This window comes from Heterocephalus glaber, unplaced genomic scaffold, assembly GCF_053883595.1.
Source record: "Heterocephalus glaber isolate CG9 unplaced genomic scaffold, H.glaber_assembly_v1.0 deba00001479, whole genome shotgun sequence".
NCBI lineage: Eukaryota > Metazoa > Chordata > Mammalia > Rodentia > Bathyergidae > Heterocephalus > Heterocephalus glaber.
Window position 1 is genome coordinate 1130905 of NW_028258316.1, and position 16918 is coordinate 1147822.

The following is a 16918-nucleotide window of genomic DNA, read 5'->3' on the forward strand; positions in this document are numbered from 1 at the left end:
GGACACACACAGGCCCCTGAGAAGCTCCAGAATCACAGCCGGAGGGAGCGGGAGGCCGGGGTCTGTGACCTCGAGGGCTTTGCCCCGGTCTGGGAGGCTCGGGGGTCCAGGGGTTCAGACATGGGGCTCACAGGGCCCTTGGGTCCAGGACAGCAGGACAGTGGAGGGGAAGGGAGGAGGGGACAGCTCGGGAACTGCAGCCCCTGCTGGGCTGAAGGTGCAGCTGAGCATCTGGTCCCCAGACCTCCGCAGCACGACCGAAACCGAGCCAGTGTCTCTCGCAGCCTCTGCTTCCAGACTCCTGCCCAGAGCAATAAACAGGTTCTGCATCTGCTCATGGCTCAGGGCCTCTTGTCTGTGCACAGTGGCGGTGGGGCTCCTGGGCTCTCAGGAAAGGCTGCTGGATGGGGGCAGAGAGCCCTGCGTCCCCAGCCCTTGAAACTAGCAGAGTGGGTGACAGGGAGGACCTAGAAACCCTGGGCCCAGGTGCAGCTGGGCAGTGGAGGGGCCACGCGGAGTGCTGGGCTGCCAGGCCCCACCTGTCTGTGCTGACCCAGGGGACCCGGGCCCCATGTCTGTCCCGCCCGCTGCCTCAGTGTCCCTGGCTGCTGCTCCCACATAGGCCTGGGAGTGTGGGAGTTGAGCTGGCACCTGCTGGGGCCGCACTTCGGGGTCCCACAAGCTCCTGGCCAGAGTCCCCCACAACGAAGGAGGTGGGGCCTGGAGGCCAAGGGAGCTGTAGGGGGCAGGGTACCAAGGAAGGTGTTGAGTTGGCAGACCAGGTTCTGCATGGGGCACCAAGGCCAAGAGGACCCTAAAAACTTGGGCCCCATGCCAGCCTGGACATGCAGGGAGGGGTATGGGGCTGGAGAGGTGGGTGGAGTGGGGGGGCTGTCTGCAAATGGGGATGCACCGCTGGCTCAGGGCCTGGCTGCACCGTTCCTCTGTCCCTACCACTCAGGGGCCCAGCTAAGTGGGCTCGAGGGGACCGAGGGCATGAGAGAGACAGACACCCTGGGAGGAGGGCAGCCTGGGAGCAGGATGGGCCCTGTGGGAGGGGCCAGCGTGCTTGCGTCCTCCTCTCTAGAGTCCTCCTGGCCTCGCCTGATTCCAGCACAGACTGGCCGGGCAGCCAGGCCCTCTGCAGGTCACGTGGACACGGACACAGGGGCGGCCTCTGCCCCAGGAAGGACCAGCTGGTCAGGGCCAGACGGACAGCAGAGTCAGCCAGACAGTGGGTCTTGGACAGTCGAGGAGAAGAGGAGCCGACTGCCATGACGCTGGAGGGAGGGCTGCTGCTGCTGCTGGCTCTTGGCCTGGGCCTGGCTGGTGCCCAGAAGGCTCTGGACGAGGTGCCAGTGCAGCCAGGCTTCGACCCCCAGAAGGTGGGTGTCATGGGTGGGGCCCACTTGGCTCTGGGTGAGGCCTGGAGGGGCAGGGGCGGGGTTCACTGGGGACTCTGGGGACATCCACGACTGACTCCACTCCCCCCGCCGGCCTGGCCATCCCAGATGGGGCTCCTCCCCGTCTGCCTGGCCCTGGGGGCCCAGCGACCACGGTCAGGGATGGGGGCTGTGGACAGCACCAGGCCCGGAGGACGTAGGACGTCCTGTGTCTGGGACACAGTGGCCCTTCCATCTGTCCTCCCTGGACTCGTAGGGCGTGGAACTCGGGCCAGATTGGGCAGGGGCCGTAGGATGAGGCAGCAGGGAAGGGGAGGGCAAAGAGAGGGGAGTTTGTCAGCCAGGAAGCCACAGCGTGTGCCACCCGGGACCCATGGGAGTTCGCAGAGATGCTGAGGGGATGTCTGGTTCCCCCCTGGGGCCACACCCCCTGCTGGTCTCACTCAGAGCCCACGCAGGGCCCGGGTTACCTGTGGCGGGGCCGGGCCAGCCTCACCCTCTGCCCACACCTGCAGGTGGAGGGACGCTGGTTCACTGTCCAGCTGGCCTCCAGCCACGCGCACCTGGTCTCCCCGGAGGACCCCCTGAAGCTGTCCCTCCACTCCATCCGGACCCGGGACGGCGGGGATGTGGAGTTCATGCTGTTCTGGAAGTGAGTGTGGTCCCCACAGTCTTGGGGCCCAGGGACAGCACCAGTGCTCAGAGCCAGAGGGGCCCGAGTGTGGCCGAAGCCTTAAGAGGAGGGGGCAGGACAGACAGCCTGGGAGGCTTCGGCTGACCGCACTGTCCCCACTGCCCACAGGCCCTGCTGTCGGGGGACCCCGAGCCCGGAGTTTTTAGTGTGGGATCTCCAGCGTTAAGGGCAACCCGGGACCCCAGGCAGGACGTGCCTGCCGCTCTGCACAGCCCTCCCTGGCTTGGAGGGCACTTCCACACCAGCCCACTGCCCTGGGGCCTGACCGAGAGCCTGGCCTGGGGGCTCCCCCCTGTGCACCGCAGCGTAGGGACCAAGCTGTGTCCTGCAGACTCCTGTGCCCCGGACAGTGGCACCGGGACTGGGAATGGCTGCCTGCTGCACTCGCGCCCCAGAGGACTTGCGCTGGGACGGGGCGGGGTGGCTTCCACACAGAGCCGGAATCAGGGGCTCAGGACAGGTCCCCTACCTGGACCTTGGGACCAGGGCTCAGAGCCGGGGTCAAGGACACTGGGCTGTGAGGCGTCCCTGGCAGAGCCCGAGCAGTCAGTCCACCCCCTGTGCGGGCCAGAGGAGCCTGGAAAGGTGGCGGTGTAAGCATCCCCTCTTTCCTCAGGGGAGAGGGTGCCTGTGAAGGAATAAATGTCACCGTCCACCCAACTGGGCTGCAGGGCCAGTACCTCGGCTCCTGTGAGTACCCCTCCTCTGGGCGGGCGGGGGCTCGGGGATGCCCAGATGCCTGGGGAGCTGCTGGCTTTGGGGGGCAGTGGGTGCTGGGAGGGGCCCATGCCCATTGTGCTGCCCATGGGGGCTGGAAACAGAGGAGAGGTCCCTGCATCACCGGCTGGGTCTCCCCAGTTGAGGGGGGCCGCATGCACGTCCGCTTCGCCAGCACCGACTACACCAACCTCATCCTTTACGTACGATTTGAGGACGACGTGGTCACCAGCCTATGGGTGCTGCTGGGTAGGTCCTGGGGCAGGCAGGACCTTGGGGTGCCAGGGTCAGCGGGTGGGGGGCTCAGGGAGTCAGGGAGCAGGATCACCAGGACCCAAGTCCTGGAGGTGTCAGAGGGAAGCATTCTGGGAGAAGAGCTGAGGGGTGTGGGGGAAGAGGGTCCTGAAGGCCAGGAGAGGGGCTGAGGGCCACAGGGGAGGCCAGCTGAGGCCAGGGCTGAGAGCCCTGCACTGAGAAGGGAAGTGCGTGGAGCTTCTGGCCTCGCCTGGTCGGGGGACAGCGGCCCCCACCCCTGCGCTGGGGAGGAGCAGAGGCGAGGCTGCTGCCCACTGCGGCCTCACCCCAGCCTCCCATGTGAGCCCGGAGCCTGCCTGGGGACCCCGCGTGGCTGCAGAGGTTCCAGGAGCGAGTGGAGCACTTCCGCCTGCACCGAGCTCCCGTCTCCAACACGGCCGGTGAGTGCTGCCCCTGCCTCAGCCCTGGCCGGCCCAGAACAGTAACCGCGGGGGATGGCTGGGGGACACGGCCCCTCCACCCGCCTCCAGCGTGTGCAGACGCCAGGGTGGGCACTGGGGAGCGGGGCTGGGCCTCCACCAGGGCACCAGAGCGTGGCCATCAGGACGTGGCCCCACGGGGCAGGTGGCAGGGGCACCGCGGACAGTGTTGTGCTGTGGTGCCCGGATTCCCCGACTGGAAGGCAGCCCCCAGTCACACCCCTCTCCGTGCCACAGGCCCGTGCCCCCCGCCCAGGCTGGCGTGAGGCGGCTCCCAGCTTCTGCCTGTGCTCTCCACCCTGCGCGACCCTCAGCCCTCCTTCCCTTCACCCAGCCCGGCTGCCCCTCTGCCGGGAGCCCTGTCCGCCTTGTCCTTGCCCTCCCACTCTGGGCCACCAGGTCCTCAGCCAAGAGCCTTGAAGGGACCCACAGTGCCCCCCAAGCTGCCCTCAGCCGGAAGAGCCCTCCGGGGCCGTGGAGAGGGTCCCCGGAAACATCCTGCACTGGGCCGATGGGGCCGCCCACGGCGTTCTCCTCCCAAGGGCGACTGAGGGACCTGGGTGAGACCTCAGGACAAGGTGGAGCCTCCAGAGCTACCTTGGCCCCAGAACCTGCTCCCCAGCGGAGCCCCACCCAGGCGTGTCTGGCCCGCCCCAGCTGGCAGGCCTGGGAAAATGGGTCAGACACTCAAAGCCTCCTTCCGAGAGGCCTGGACAGGCCTGGCCGGATGCCTGACCCAGAAAGCGCCCCTTGGAGCCTGTGGGGATCGAGAAGGCCGGCCAAGGCCTTCCAAGCTCGGTGAACATGACCCAGTTAGGTCCAGGGGCTGTGTGGGCATCACCGCAGGAGACTCAGAGCTGGCCGCAAACACGGCTGCAGCAGACACGGAACACAGCGGCTTCCCACAAACCAGCCCTGGGGAAACCGCAGGCAGGCACATGCAGGCTCAGAACCGGAGAGGGCGCTGCACGGGAGAAGACAGCAAAGGCCTCATCAGGCCTGAAGGGTGTCGGCGACGGAGCTGGGCTTCCTGTGCCTGAGAGCCAGGTACTCCCACGGCAACGTGAACACACGCAGATAAATGAGCCGTTTCTGCTTGTTCCGCAATATCGCAAAGGGTTAGCGGCCCTCAGGTTAATCTACAGCTTGCAGACAATTAAATCCAGGCTCCAGGGGGAGACTTTTCCCAGATTACAAACCTGGTTCTAAATTTACATGAGGAATGGAAGTTTTGAAATGTTCTATAAAGAAAAGCAGTGAGTGTAGCTGGACATGGTGGCACATACCTGCAATCCAGGACTCGGGAGGCTGAGGCAGGAAGACGTCCATGAGTTCGAGGCCGGCCTGAACTACATAGCGAGACTGTGTCTCAAAAAACCAAAAAAGGAAAGAAAAGTAGTAGAAATGGATCCGCTGCCCTGTGGTAGTATCGATAAGCACTAAGGAAAATCAGGTGGCAGATCTCAGGACAGACAGAAAGACAGTGTTCAGTCAGGACACAAAGCCAAGAAATGAACGCAGTGTGTACTGATTTCACATGGCCGTCATACAAGCGGCGTTATTACGACAGCGAAGGGGGAAGTCGCAGCTCCCGAGGGAAGGCGGTGAGGCCCCCGCACTGCGCCGGGCCTTGAAATTGGTGCCTAAGAAAGACGGGCCCTGAGGTGCCCATGCTGCCTGCACCTCTGAGGCGGCAGCCGCCCCAGGCACAGGGCACAAGGAGGCTTCAGCTCTGGGGCATCAGAGGCCCGGGCCACACGGTGGGGAGTCAGGACACGGGCCGCGTGTGCAGCAATGACAGAGGAGCAAGCAGACACCCGGAAAAAGGCCCCTGGCCTGGAAGAGGCCATCCCACAGCCACTGACGTCCAAGGCTGACAGAGGGATTTAACCCGAGTCCAACTCTGTCACAATCCTACTTCTAAAAATCAAAGGAGGAATTCTTTCTTTTGATGGCACTGGGGATTGAACCCCGGGCCTTTGCACTGGGCCACATCCCCAGCCCTTTTTATTCTTTGAGGCAGAATCTCACCTAGTGCTAAGTTGCCCAGGCTGGGCATGAACTTGCAATTCTCCTGCCTCAGCCTCCCGGAGTGCTGGACTACAGGCCTGTGCCACCATGCTTAACTAAAAGTTAAATGCTTTTTTAAGATTCCTTAGTGTGCACTGGCAGAAACGCCCGCGAGGAGCAGGGATGGAGGCCGGAGGCTGGAGCGACCTGGTTTTCCTGTCTCTAAGCGAGCTCTTGGACTGGCAATTCTAGACATTGACAAGTTTGCACGTCGTGCCTGGTGTGGTGGCGCATGCCTGTGATCCAGCACTTGGCAGGCTGAGGCAGGAGGATCACCGAAAGTTCAAGGTCAGGCTGTACTACACAGTGAGATCCTGTCTCAAGACAAAACAAAAAGTTTACTTGTTATTCTCCCAGATAAATCAAGAAATTTAGGATTGTTTAATATTACTCCATGACTTTTTTTTTGGTACCGGGCATCGAACTCAGGACCTTGTGCTTGCGAAGCAGGCGGTGGAACCACTGAGCTAAATCCCCAGTTGTACTCCACAATTTTTCTAAAGGTAAAATTTTAGGAACCTTCTCAATAAATTACCCTCATCCATAAACTGGCAGGGGAAAAATATCTTGTTTAGTGCAATACTCCCTCTCTAACCCCAGTCAGACAGACTGCTGGTTAATAGTTGTAGATGTAGATTTGTGGGTAACATAGTATTTGGTGCCTCTCTCTCTGCCTCTCTCTCTCTCTCTCTCTCTCTTCCTCTCTCAATTGAGACAGGGTCTTGCTATGTAGCCCAGGCTGGCCTCAAGCTCATAGTGATCCTCCTGCCTCAGCTTCCCAAGTGCTGGGATCGCAGGCGTGCGCCACCATGCCCAGCCCTAGTTCCTCCATCTTGAAATTCATGTGGCTGATTTTAATGGAGAAGGACTCTGCAAGATGCAAGAGTAGAGTCACCAAAAATGTCATTTTCCTGACTCCAAGGGACAGCAGCAGGACAGGTGGTGACAGACATGGCCGGGGACAGCCCGGTGTGACCTGCATGTGGTGAAGTAGCAGAGGACATGTGGGTTTCAACCCTGGGCCTGACCCGGAAGCCAAGCCTGACTTCTCCACCTGTTTCCGGTTCCCTGCCTGGCGTGTTGGTGGCACTGTGCATTGTCAGTGTTCCACTTGTGCGGAGTGCTGAGTGTGTACCGAGCGGCTCACTGGGGCCACAATCACAGGGCTGGGCCAGGCAGCTTCCGCCTTGCTGTCGCTCGTGGCCCTGGAGGCGGAGGCCAGAGACCACGGCTGGCAGGGTGGGCAGCTCCCCTGAGGTCTCCTCCTCAGCCAGCACGGCCTTTCCCGGGTCCTCGCTGAGTTGTTCCCCCCGAGCGTGTCTGTGTCCAGACCTTGTCAGATTGGGTGAAGGCCGCCCGAGGGCTTCGTTCTAACCAGCGACTCTGGAAGACGCTGTCAACACGCGGTCACACCCTCCAGAGTGGGGACAGGGTTCAGCCACAGTGGCGGCCACCACAGGGCCGGGTCACACTTCTGAGCGGGAGCTCAACCCCACTACCCTGGGATCCGCTCACAGACCACAGCCCAGGGCAGCTGGCCCGGGACACGGTTCTGACCCAGCTCCACTCTGGCAGGGCCCCTTCAGCATGGGCTCCATAGGCTCTGCTTTTAAATTACAAAGAAACTCGTGCTCTGACACCATGGATTTGCCCTCTGTGACCACAGGCACTCGGCCGGGCCCAAGCCACCCTGCTCTGAAACCACACAGGGTATCAGAGGCCCAGGCTGACAGAAATGGTTCTTCCTTTACACTTCACACTTCCATTTTGGGAAGAGATTTTTATTTTTTTTATCAACTACAGTCTTTCTCCTTTAGAAAGAATGGCTCTAGAAAAAAAGTATTTCCATGTTTCTAAACACAGAAAGATAGCCTCACGGTGTGTGGAAATTAAATAATCGCCTGCTGCTCTTTATCCTCTACTGGTCAAAGTGGATGGGCCAAAGCTGGAAGGAGGAAACTCTCCGTTGGAAGGGCCACGTTTGCAGTCTCTGAGGAGTGGACTGCTCTAAACTGCCCGCATGTGGGTGCCGCCCTCAGATGGCCCTGGGGTCCTGAGCCACCTGTACCTGCAGCACCTGGGGAGGCAGGATGAACTTGGCGTCCCAGCTGTTCTCCGGGGACAGCAGCTTGGTGGGCCTGTGGAGGAAGAAGCACTTGTTGAGGTGCTTCCTGTAAGTACTGCTGAGCCTGTTCTCCAGGTCCTGAAGCATGCCCTTCAGACACTGGTCCACGAGGCCAGCATCTGCCAGGGCAGGCCTCCCACGACGGAGCCCCTGTAGTAGAAGTCGCCCTGTCTGAAGGGAATGTAGGCCACTGAGCTGGGCCTCTACTCATGGGGGAAGCTCTGGGTGTTCGGGAAGTACCACCAGGCGTGCAGCTGGGCCACCGATGCACCCAGCGTCTCCAGGCCAAAGTCATCCTGGAAGACCAGACTGCTGGCCATGCTGAAGAGGAGCTCCACCTGGTCCTTGATGTGGCTCAGCAGGTGTTCCTGCAGGACCTGCAGGCACACGAGGTCCAGGCTCGGGCCACCACTGCTCCTCACCCGCCATGAGGATCTGGAAGCTCTGCAGGGGCCTGGGCTGCACATCGGGCGGGTCCACATAGCTGTCCAGGATGAGGTAGAAGACCATCTGCTGACCGTGCATGAAGTGTATGGTGGCCGAGTGCAGGAAATGCTCCAGGTGCCCCTCTGCAGACCTGGGGCATACAGAGCGAGGGAGGGGCTGCTCACGGGGCCCAGGCAAAACCCCGTGTGCTACCAGAAGCGTCACTGAAGCTGAAGGTCCCAGCAGAACTAGGAAATGTGCATGACAGAGCTGAGTGGACATGAGCCCGAGGGGACTGGCCACAGTGGAGAACAGAGCGATGCATTTCCTGGGCAGGCCATCCAGGCTGCTCAGAGCGGGAAGAGGGCCCAGGACAGAGGCTGTCATCATGTTTGCAGAACAGAAAGGCAAAGCAGCCGGCCCCCGGGAGGCTCTGCCCCTCTAGTGCCTCCGCAGGGCCTACCTTCCCACAGCACTGGGGCCAGCCAGCTGGTGACCTCCAGGATGTCCAGGCATCTCCTAAGGGCACACAGAATGAGCTGAGCAGGTGCTGCCATGTGTGGCCACAGCTAAGGCTGGCAGGGCACCTGCTGCTACCAGCCGGGCAAGTGGGCACAGTCATCACCCCTCAGCCTGGCCAAACCTGAGCGCCCATTATGCAGGAGCAAGAGGCAGACAGCCAAACACGCTGTCTCGCAGGGCACACCCCGCATGGCCTCTGAGCAGGGGCCACAGAAAGGCAGCCGGAGTCCGCGCATTTGTGGTCACCGCCCGAGTCGCCTCTGTCAGGGCAGGACCACGGCCTCCCTGAATGCCGTTCATCTCCCGCCCTCGTTCCCTCTCTGTCTCTCTTGGTCTCGAGCGCACTGAGGCCATCCAAGTGGCCAGAAGAAATGAAGAGAGGAGTAAAGGTAGGAGAGAGCCATTAGAAGCGCTTTCAGTCACAAGGATGAAACAGGATCCAAGGCACGCCGGGCTGCTCCAGCATCTGAAGACCCACATCAGCTGCCACACGCAGTGAGAGAACCACCACACCCTCCTCGACTGACAGGAGAGCATTATGCCACCACCGCATTCACGATAGAAGCTCCCAGAGCAAAGCAGGGATGCCAGGAATTATCGGAGGCCGGTCAATCCCCCGATCTGCCTAGAGAGGGGCTACGAGGGCTAAGGACAGAGACAGTGGAGACATCATTGTGTAACACAGGAGGGCCTGGGAGGTCAGTGCCTCAGAGTGGGCAAAGACAAAGCCACTCTGCGCTGGCACTCCTGGGTGCACGGTAATCGGAGAGAGTGTCAGGTGACTTAGAGGCAGCGGTGATCCATCCTATGTTGACAAGGATCTTATGCTGATGAGGACAGTGAGATGGGCAAAGCAATTCACAGTAGTAGGTGGGACGAGTTAGGCTGATAAGGAATTTGTCCCTCCCCCAGGTGAGACCTTTCTCTTTTTTTTAAGAATATATGTACAAATAGTTGCTTTTTATTTATTTATCTTTTCAAAATTTTTTTGGTACCGGGGATCGAACTCAGGATCTCGCACTTGCGAGACAGGCAGCAGAACCACTGAGCTAAATCTCCAGCCCAAAAAGTTTTTATTTTATTTGTTTTTTTTTTTTTTTTTTTGAACTGGGGATTGAACTCAGGTCCTTGCACTTGCAAGGCATGCAGCGGAACTACTGAGCTAAATCCCTGGCCCTCTTTTTCTTTTTTTTATTACTACTTGGTTCTCAAAGAACCAGGATGTCTTCAGCTGATGTGATCTTACTTTATTTATTTATTTATTTATTATTACTATTATTTTTTGGTGTTGGGAATTGAATTCAGGGCCTCGCCCATGCCAGGCAGGCGCTGCCCTGCTGAGCCACATCCTAGGCCAGCTGGTGTGACCTTGCCCTTGAGCTCACAGCATCATAGGGGCATCGAGGCCTCAGTTGTGACTGGAGGCACATGGAGCAATGTTTCTGCATGCCGTGGCCAGCTCACAGGCAAGGAGACTCGGCCTCAGACAGCACTAAGGGTAATTTAATTATGAAGTGATTTTTCCCAAAAAATCATATAGAATGGCTCTGGACAGGGAATGACCTTGTTAGGGCTTAGATTAAGAATGTTCCCCAGAGACCTCGTGCACTGGGCCTGGGCTGTGGGAAGGTGACTGAACCACGAGGGTGGCAGAGCTGACTTCCTGTTAGGAGGTGGGGTCTGCCGGGAAGGTGGGTGTGTTTCCCTTCCGCAGCTTTGATTCTCTGGCTCCTGTCCGTCCTGCTGTGAGCAGCTTTCCTCTGCTGTGGCTTCCTGCCTCGGAGCCGGCAGACCGTGGAATTGTGTCTCAGTGACGAGAAAGTGACCAAGACGCACCTCAGTGTGACAAAGAATATCTACAAAAATCCTCAGCCAACACTTGGTGATGAAAGACAGAATGCTTCCCTCCCTCAGATCAGAGACGTGGATGGCAAGATGCCCACTCTCGTGCTGACTCAACATAAGGACGGAAGTTCTGGCCACTGCAATAGGGCAGGAAAAGCAAGGGAAGAATAACCCTGTCCGTAACACAATCAGCTTACTTGATCGTCCACACAGATCAATCCTGGGAAATCTAAGAAAAGCCCCCTGGAACTGATCAGCAAACTCAGTGAGACTGCAGGAAACAAGGCTGTGAATCCCTGATGAAGCTGGAGCCCTGGCGACCCAGTCAGTTCCAAAGCCCATCAGCTGGCCACTGAGCCGCCACGCGCAAGACTTTGGGGGCCACTGTAGACATCAACTATAGCATGAGTTCACATCCAAGGGCGAATGTCTGGGTCCCGTCGCAGCTCTGCAGTTAACTTTCTGAAGAGCTGATAAAGCAATCGGTGTTGACAGCTTTGTTGTTTGATGGTAAGAATTCCTTATATGCTCTGAATAACTGGACTTCCAGCAGATGTGTAGTTTGCAGACATTTTTCCCATTCTGTGTGTCATCCGTCCACTTTCTTGATAATGACCACAACAGAGTTCACTCTGACAATGTTCATTTGCCAAGACTTCCTTATGCTGCCTGTGCTGTGGACTCAGCAGTTTGAAGAATTTCCCTCCTCTTCCTGGTTTCTTGAGTGTTTAGATTACAAAAGGATGCTGATTTTGTCAAATGCTTGTTTTCTGTTTGTGTTGGGATGCTCTTATGGTTCTAAGTTTCACTGTATGAATCCTATGTCTTACATTGATCTCTGGTTGAACCAAACTTGTGTCCCTGTGACAAATCCCACCAGCCTGACCCTTCTTCTAAACTTCTGGATCCAATTTTCTAGTGTGGGAGCTCTGCCTGTTACCCACACAGGTCATGGTCTGTGCTGTTCTTTCCGTGTCTTTGTCTGGTTCTGGTATCAGCTAACCCTGGCCTCCCACAATGCACTGGGAAGTGTGCCCATGCTTTTTAGTTTTTTAAACCTTTGCGAAGGGTTGGTATTAATTCTCCTCTGAACATTGGACATAATTCCTTCATGAAGTCACTTGGCTCTGACCCTGGAGAACACTTCATGAGGCGTTTAAATGGTCACTAATTCAATCTCTACCCATTTTGGATTTCTCTTTCTTCTCTAGTCTTTCTAGAATCTCTGGGAATTGATTCTTTCTAGGAGTCTGGCCGTCCAGGTTGTTGGCATCAAGTGCTCATCATATTCATTTGTAATCATTGTAATTTCTGCAGGTTGGTGTGATGTCCCCGATCACCCCTGATTTTCTTCCTTTCTTTATCTATTCTGTTGATCATTTCAGAGAACAAATTTTGGTTTTGTTGATTTTTTTTTTTGGTACTGGGGATCGAACTTGGGACCTTGCGTTTGCGAGGCAGGCAGCGGAACTACCGAGCTAAATCCCCGGCCCTTGTTGATTTTTTCTACTGTTTTCTATCTCACTTTGATTTTCATTTTTCCTTCTGCTTACTTTCCTTTGCTCTTCTTCTGTTTCCTTCCTGTGGACCAGAAGTCTCCTCCTGCAGCTCAGGCTCAAGTACCAGGTGTGTCCCCCGCCCCTCTCTGTCTGGTCTGGGATGCAGGGTGTTTCTTTTCATTCATCCAACACTTTCTAATTTCCTTTGTGGTTTCCTCCTTGCACCATGGCCACTCAGGGATGAGCTGTTTAATTGCTGCGTACCTATGAACTCCCCGAAATTCTTTGGTTACTGACTTCTCATTTTATTCCCTCTGGGTCAGAGGACACACTTGGTATGATTTCAAGCCTTTTGGGTACACTGAGATTTTCTTTACCTGAGCTCCTGGCCTGTGATGGAGATCGTTTCCTGCGCCCTGAAGAGGGAGTATGTTCTGGTGCAGTGCTCTGTGGACCTTCTGATTCCTTGCTGGTCTTCCTCCTCCTCCTCCTTCTCTTCCCCTTTTCTTTTTCTTCTGTTTTGAGATGGGGTCCTGCTATGCAGTTCAGGTTTACCTTGAATTTACGATGTAGCCCACACTGGCCTTGAGCTTGTGGTGATCCTCCTGCCTCAGCCTCCTGAATGCTGGGATTACAGAGTGGGCCACATGCCTGGCATTCCTGTTTGGTCTTCTGTCTAGTTATTCTGTCCATTATTGGACTGAGAATATTGAAGTTGCTAACTATTCTTGTCAAACTGTCTATTTCCCTCATCAAATTGGTCAGTGCTTACTTTGTTTAGCTGAGGACTCTGGCTAGATGCAAATGTTCATAATTGCTGTATTGCTATTTTTCTTGGTATATTTTTGTCTGATTTTAGTACAGTTGCTTGGGCTCTCTTTTGGTTAATTTGCATGGTACACATGTTCAATCCTTTATTTGAACCTATTGGTGTCTTTGAATCTTGATTGTTTCTTGTAGGCAGCACATAGCTGGATCATGCTTTTATCCACTCTGATGATCTCTGTCTTTTAACTGGAGTATTTTCTTCACTTATAGACTGTGACAGCAAAATGATCATCTTGTCGTTTTCCTTCTGTATGCCATGTATTCTCTATTTCTCTTTCCCTCATTTAATGACTTTTCATGTGTTAAATAGAAATTTTCTAGAATGCTCTTTTAACTCCTTTATTTCTTTGCTATCCATTGTTTATTTATTTTCTTACTGAAAGACCCTAGTTAGCAAGACAGACTCCATATTGCTGCTTGACCCACCTGCCTGCCCTTTAGATGAACTCAGAAGGAGGAAGCTTAGAAACCTCCTCCCCTTAGAAAGTCTCTTGAGAAACAACAATTAATCAACTAGTGTTTTACAAATGTTCTAACAGCAGGACGTTCCGCTTCTGTACCTTTGCTTGCTTTGCTAGTTCTATCCCTTAGGGGGCCTAGAAACTGTTGGCCTCAAAGGCGTATAAAACATGTTTGTCTTCCCCCAGTCCGATGCTTAGCTCGGGTCCCGGCCGGTAATAAACTCCGGTGTGGATTTAATATCGGTCTCTGGTTGGTTCTCTCTCCCTGGGTCTAACACTTACCATTTGCCCTGCAAATTACAATTAAAACCTTAACCTGCAATGATCTAGTTGGGCTAATACCAGCTACATCCACTAGCAGACAACGTGCATGTCCTGTGTCGCTCCACCCACTCGGCCTCTGTGCTGTTATTGTCACACGGTCACGTCTTTACATGCTGTGTGCCCATCAGTGGCTTAATCATCGTTGCTTTTGCACCTAAATAAGGCAGGAGAAGATAGCTGAAGCCGAGGGCACTCGAGCTGCCTTCCACGTCCCCGCCATGGTTGCCTCTCTCGTACTCTGCTCCAATGTGTGTCTGGCTCCTGTCTGGCAGCCTTGCTCTTAGCCTGCATTGGCTGTCGTGTCTGTGATAGAGCAGGTCTGTTAGAGACCATTTTCCCCACCACTGTTTTTCTGGGAATATCTGCATTTCCTCCCCCTTCTCTGGACAGGACTGGGCTGGTGGGCCCAACACATCTTCCAGCAGTGTGATCCTCATTCTCACTTCCAGCCTTCACACTGTCTGAAGAAACCACGGCTGGCTGTCGATCCTATTTCGAGCCCCTGTGAATGACGAATCCCTTCCCTCTTCTGCTCTGGCTCTTTGTCTTGGTTCTTGTTGATGACTATGACCTGGGCGTGGCTCTTCCGCCTTCTTTGCCTTGTGACTGAAGCTCTCTGGTGAATTTTAATTTCAGTTGCTATACCCGATTTTCTACCTGGTCCATTTTTGTAATGTCTGAACTGTATTTTCTTTGTTTGGTAAGGTATCATTCCCAGTTTCCTTTAGTTCTTTGCAGATATTTAAAATAGCTGACTTGAACTCTTTGTCTAGTAGGCCCCAAATCTGGGCTTCATCAAGGAGTTTCTACGGACTCCTCTCTCCCCAAACACAGGCCGTACAGTCTTTTATTTTATTTTTTATTTCTTGAGACAGGGTCTCACTGTATAGTCCAGGCTGGTCTTGAACTCACTATGTAGTCTGGGCTGGCCTCAAACTCATGCCCATCCTCCTGCCTCAGCCTCCCAAGTGCTGGGATTACAGGTGTGCACCACGCCCAGCTAAGCCACACAGCCTTATTTCTTTGCATGCCTGCTGTTGCTGTTGAAAATGGGTATTTTAAATAGCATCATAGAGCAAGGGCTTGGTATATTTTTGTTTTGTGTTTGTTGCTATTGTGTTTATTTCATGACTCTTCTGAACTAATTGTATAAAGTCCAGGTGTTTTGTGACCTGTGGCCTCTGAAGTGTCTCCCGAGTGCTCAGGGCTCAGTGAGCCATGGGACAAATCTCCATGAGCACCTGGGACCAGGGCATCGGCTGCCCCACCTGAGGCTCTGTGCTCCGTGAGAGGCGCCTATGTCAGCGGGAGGAGGTGGCAGGAGCTCTGCCTGCCCTTCGCTTCCTGCTGGCACAGAGCCTCAAGGTCCATCGGGGGGTGAGATGAGCACCAGTCAGGCCGGGCGGGTTCCTGGGTGGAGCCCTCTGCCTCTGCGGAGCTTCCTGCATGCTGGCTCTTACTTCCGGTGCAGGCCATCAGTGGAACCAGGGCAAGTTAAAGCCCAAACCTCCCCCTCTCGGTCTCAGCTTTGCCCCCCACTGACTGCAAACCTTTGGTTACTTTCCACAGCTCCAAAACCGTGATTCTGATTGTACCGTTTTCCTTATGGGTAGGGACCAGAGTGCCTTGGGGTCTTTGACGCTATCACTCGGGCACGGTTTTCACACCTGTCGGAGCCGCTGCGCTGGGGATTCCAGGCTCCTCATGGTGGGTGGGGTTCTGACCACGCCCAGTGCGGGAGAGCGTGTGCCCCTTCCGTGCTGCTGTTTGAGACAGGGCAGTGGGCGCGGGGTGGAGCCCTTCGGAATAGCAGGACGGCAGTGGCCGTGGCTGGGGTGGGAGCCCTCACCCACGCGAACCACACAGCTCCCTGGTCTTGAACTGTGAGGACTAAGTCAAGACACACAACTGGGCCCACCAGCCCAGAGGTCCAACTTTACCCAGCTCTTGGGGAGGGATGAGAACACTCACAGTGGCCCTGCCTCTCTGCAGCCAAGGTCCCACTGCCTTTGGGCCGGGCAGTGGGTGAGGGGCTGCCCGGTCTCCAAATCGGGTCCCTCGGACAAATGGGTCACAGGGCGCCAATGCCCGGGTGGATCTTAGCCCCACACGCATTGAGGGAGCCAGAAGTCTCAGAAGATAACACAAGTGTGCCATCTTCCTCCTAAAGTCATAAGCCTCTAAAATTTAAAAATAGCCCTTTTCAGAATACGTGTGGATGGGATCAAATGATATTTAAAAACTCCAAGTGTGCTGCCACACACCTACCATCCCAGCACTCTGGGAGGCGGAGGCAGGAGGACTGCAAGTTCAAGTCCAGCTTGGGCAACTTGGTGACTTGGTGAGATGCTGTTGGGGACAGAATCTACTGTCCCGGGCAGGGCGGGGCTGCTGCCTGCTCATCATCTCCTCACTGAGTCTTCCTTCCTGTCTTGTTTGTTTTCCGTGTATCTTTTCTGGTGAGCTATCAATTGTGGGCTAGGGTTCACGAACCCCATTGAGCAGAGATTTTGAAATAAGCAAAAAGGGCCAAGGACGAAGCTCTGTATGAAGGCCCAGGGTTCCATCCCCAATACTGAAAACAATATGTAAATGGTGTAAAAAGACAACAAGAGAAAGTTCAACCAGGGTCCTGGGGCGATCGACCACCAGGTGCAGGGTAGCGCTTGCTTCAGAGGTGGGAGGGGCTGCGGGGAGGCTGAAGCATTTGCTGCATTAAAAACAAACCAGCAAACTAGTGAGGAGGCCAGGGGTTCTGTGTGAAGTAATGGGAAGAGCTGTTAGGAACCCAGGATCAGGACAGTGTGGCTCTAGGCACCCGAGTTCCAGCAAAATACAGGCGCACCAGGTGACAGCTGCAGCCCCAGTGCAAGGCGTTGGGGAGGGGGTGCCCCTGTGTGGTCGGGCACAGCTGTTCTTACCTTGGCGTAAACCACTCTGAAAGCTGCAGCTCTCTCACTGGGCCGCTCCTGGGGACAAAGAGACACCAGGTTGCCCTGAGCGGAGCCCGCCCAGCCCAGTCCCAGGCTACTGGGGAGCCCCGGAGAGGAGGCATGTGGCTGGCTCTGGAGGGGCAGATGTGGTCCGGAAGGGAGTCACTGCTGAAGGTGGACGGGAGGATATGCTTGCTGGGAGGGGGACTTCAAACAAACCAACATACCAGCACTCCGGGATTCTGAGGCAGGGGATCGCATGTCTGAACCCACACTGTCTCAAAGTTTCCTTTAAAAGGGGGATGGCCTGGAGCTGGAGCTCAGTGTGAGAGCCCTG

General features: G+C 55.9%; 2 protein-coding genes across 6 annotated transcripts; one reads left to right on the top strand and one right to left on the bottom strand.

The window, feature by feature from the left end:
- Positions 1-1049: 1049 nt before the first annotated feature.
- Positions 1050-6003, top strand: LOC101715913 (minor allergen Can f 2-like). 5 transcript variants are annotated; one of them, XM_087182930.1, is made up of 6 exons: positions 1050-1385; positions 1919-2055; positions 2714-2787; positions 2956-3063; positions 3401-3509; positions 5699-6003. In XM_087182930.1, the coding sequence occupies exons 1-6, from the start codon at positions 1275-1277 to the stop codon at positions 5808-5810; spliced, it is 651 nt and encodes a 216-aa protein (XP_087039056.1). In that variant the 5' UTR covers positions 1050-1274; the 3' UTR covers positions 5811-6003. The 5 variants fall into 5 exon arrangements, with proteins under 5 accessions (XP_087039056.1, XP_021117328.2, XP_087039058.1 ...); XM_021261669.2 differs by having other exon boundaries at positions 3414-3509; XM_087182932.1 differs by lacking the exon at positions 5699-6003 and adding an exon at positions 3786-4919 and having other exon boundaries at positions 3414-3509.
- Positions 6004-7533: 1530 nt separating this feature from the next.
- Glt6d1 (glycosyltransferase 6 domain containing 1) lies at positions 7534-8991 on the bottom strand. The gene is given in 5 exon segments (XM_087183373.1): positions 7534-7856; positions 7859-8148; positions 8150-8417; positions 8633-8688; positions 8876-8991. Coding segments are annotated over 5 exon segments (933 nt in total). The 3' UTR covers positions 7534-7653.
- Positions 8992-16918: the final 7927 nt, after the last annotated feature.

What these genes read in the sequence shown, in the direction of transcription:
- LOC101715913 (XM_021261664.2), top strand. Translation starts at nt 1,275, where the DNA reads ATGACGCTGGAGGGAGGGCTGCTGCTGCTGCTGGCTCTTGGCCTGGGC. An exon ending in GAGTTCATGCTGTTCTGGAA is followed by an intron (nt 2,056 to 2,713) that starts GTGAGTGTGGTC and finishes CTCTTTCCTCAG; the next exon opens with GGGAGAGGGTGCCTGTGAAG. An exon ending in TCCCGTCTCCAACACGGCCG is followed by an intron (nt 3,510 to 3,785) that starts GTGAGTGCTGCC and finishes TCCGTGCCACAG; the next exon opens with GCCCGTGCCCCCCGCCCAGG.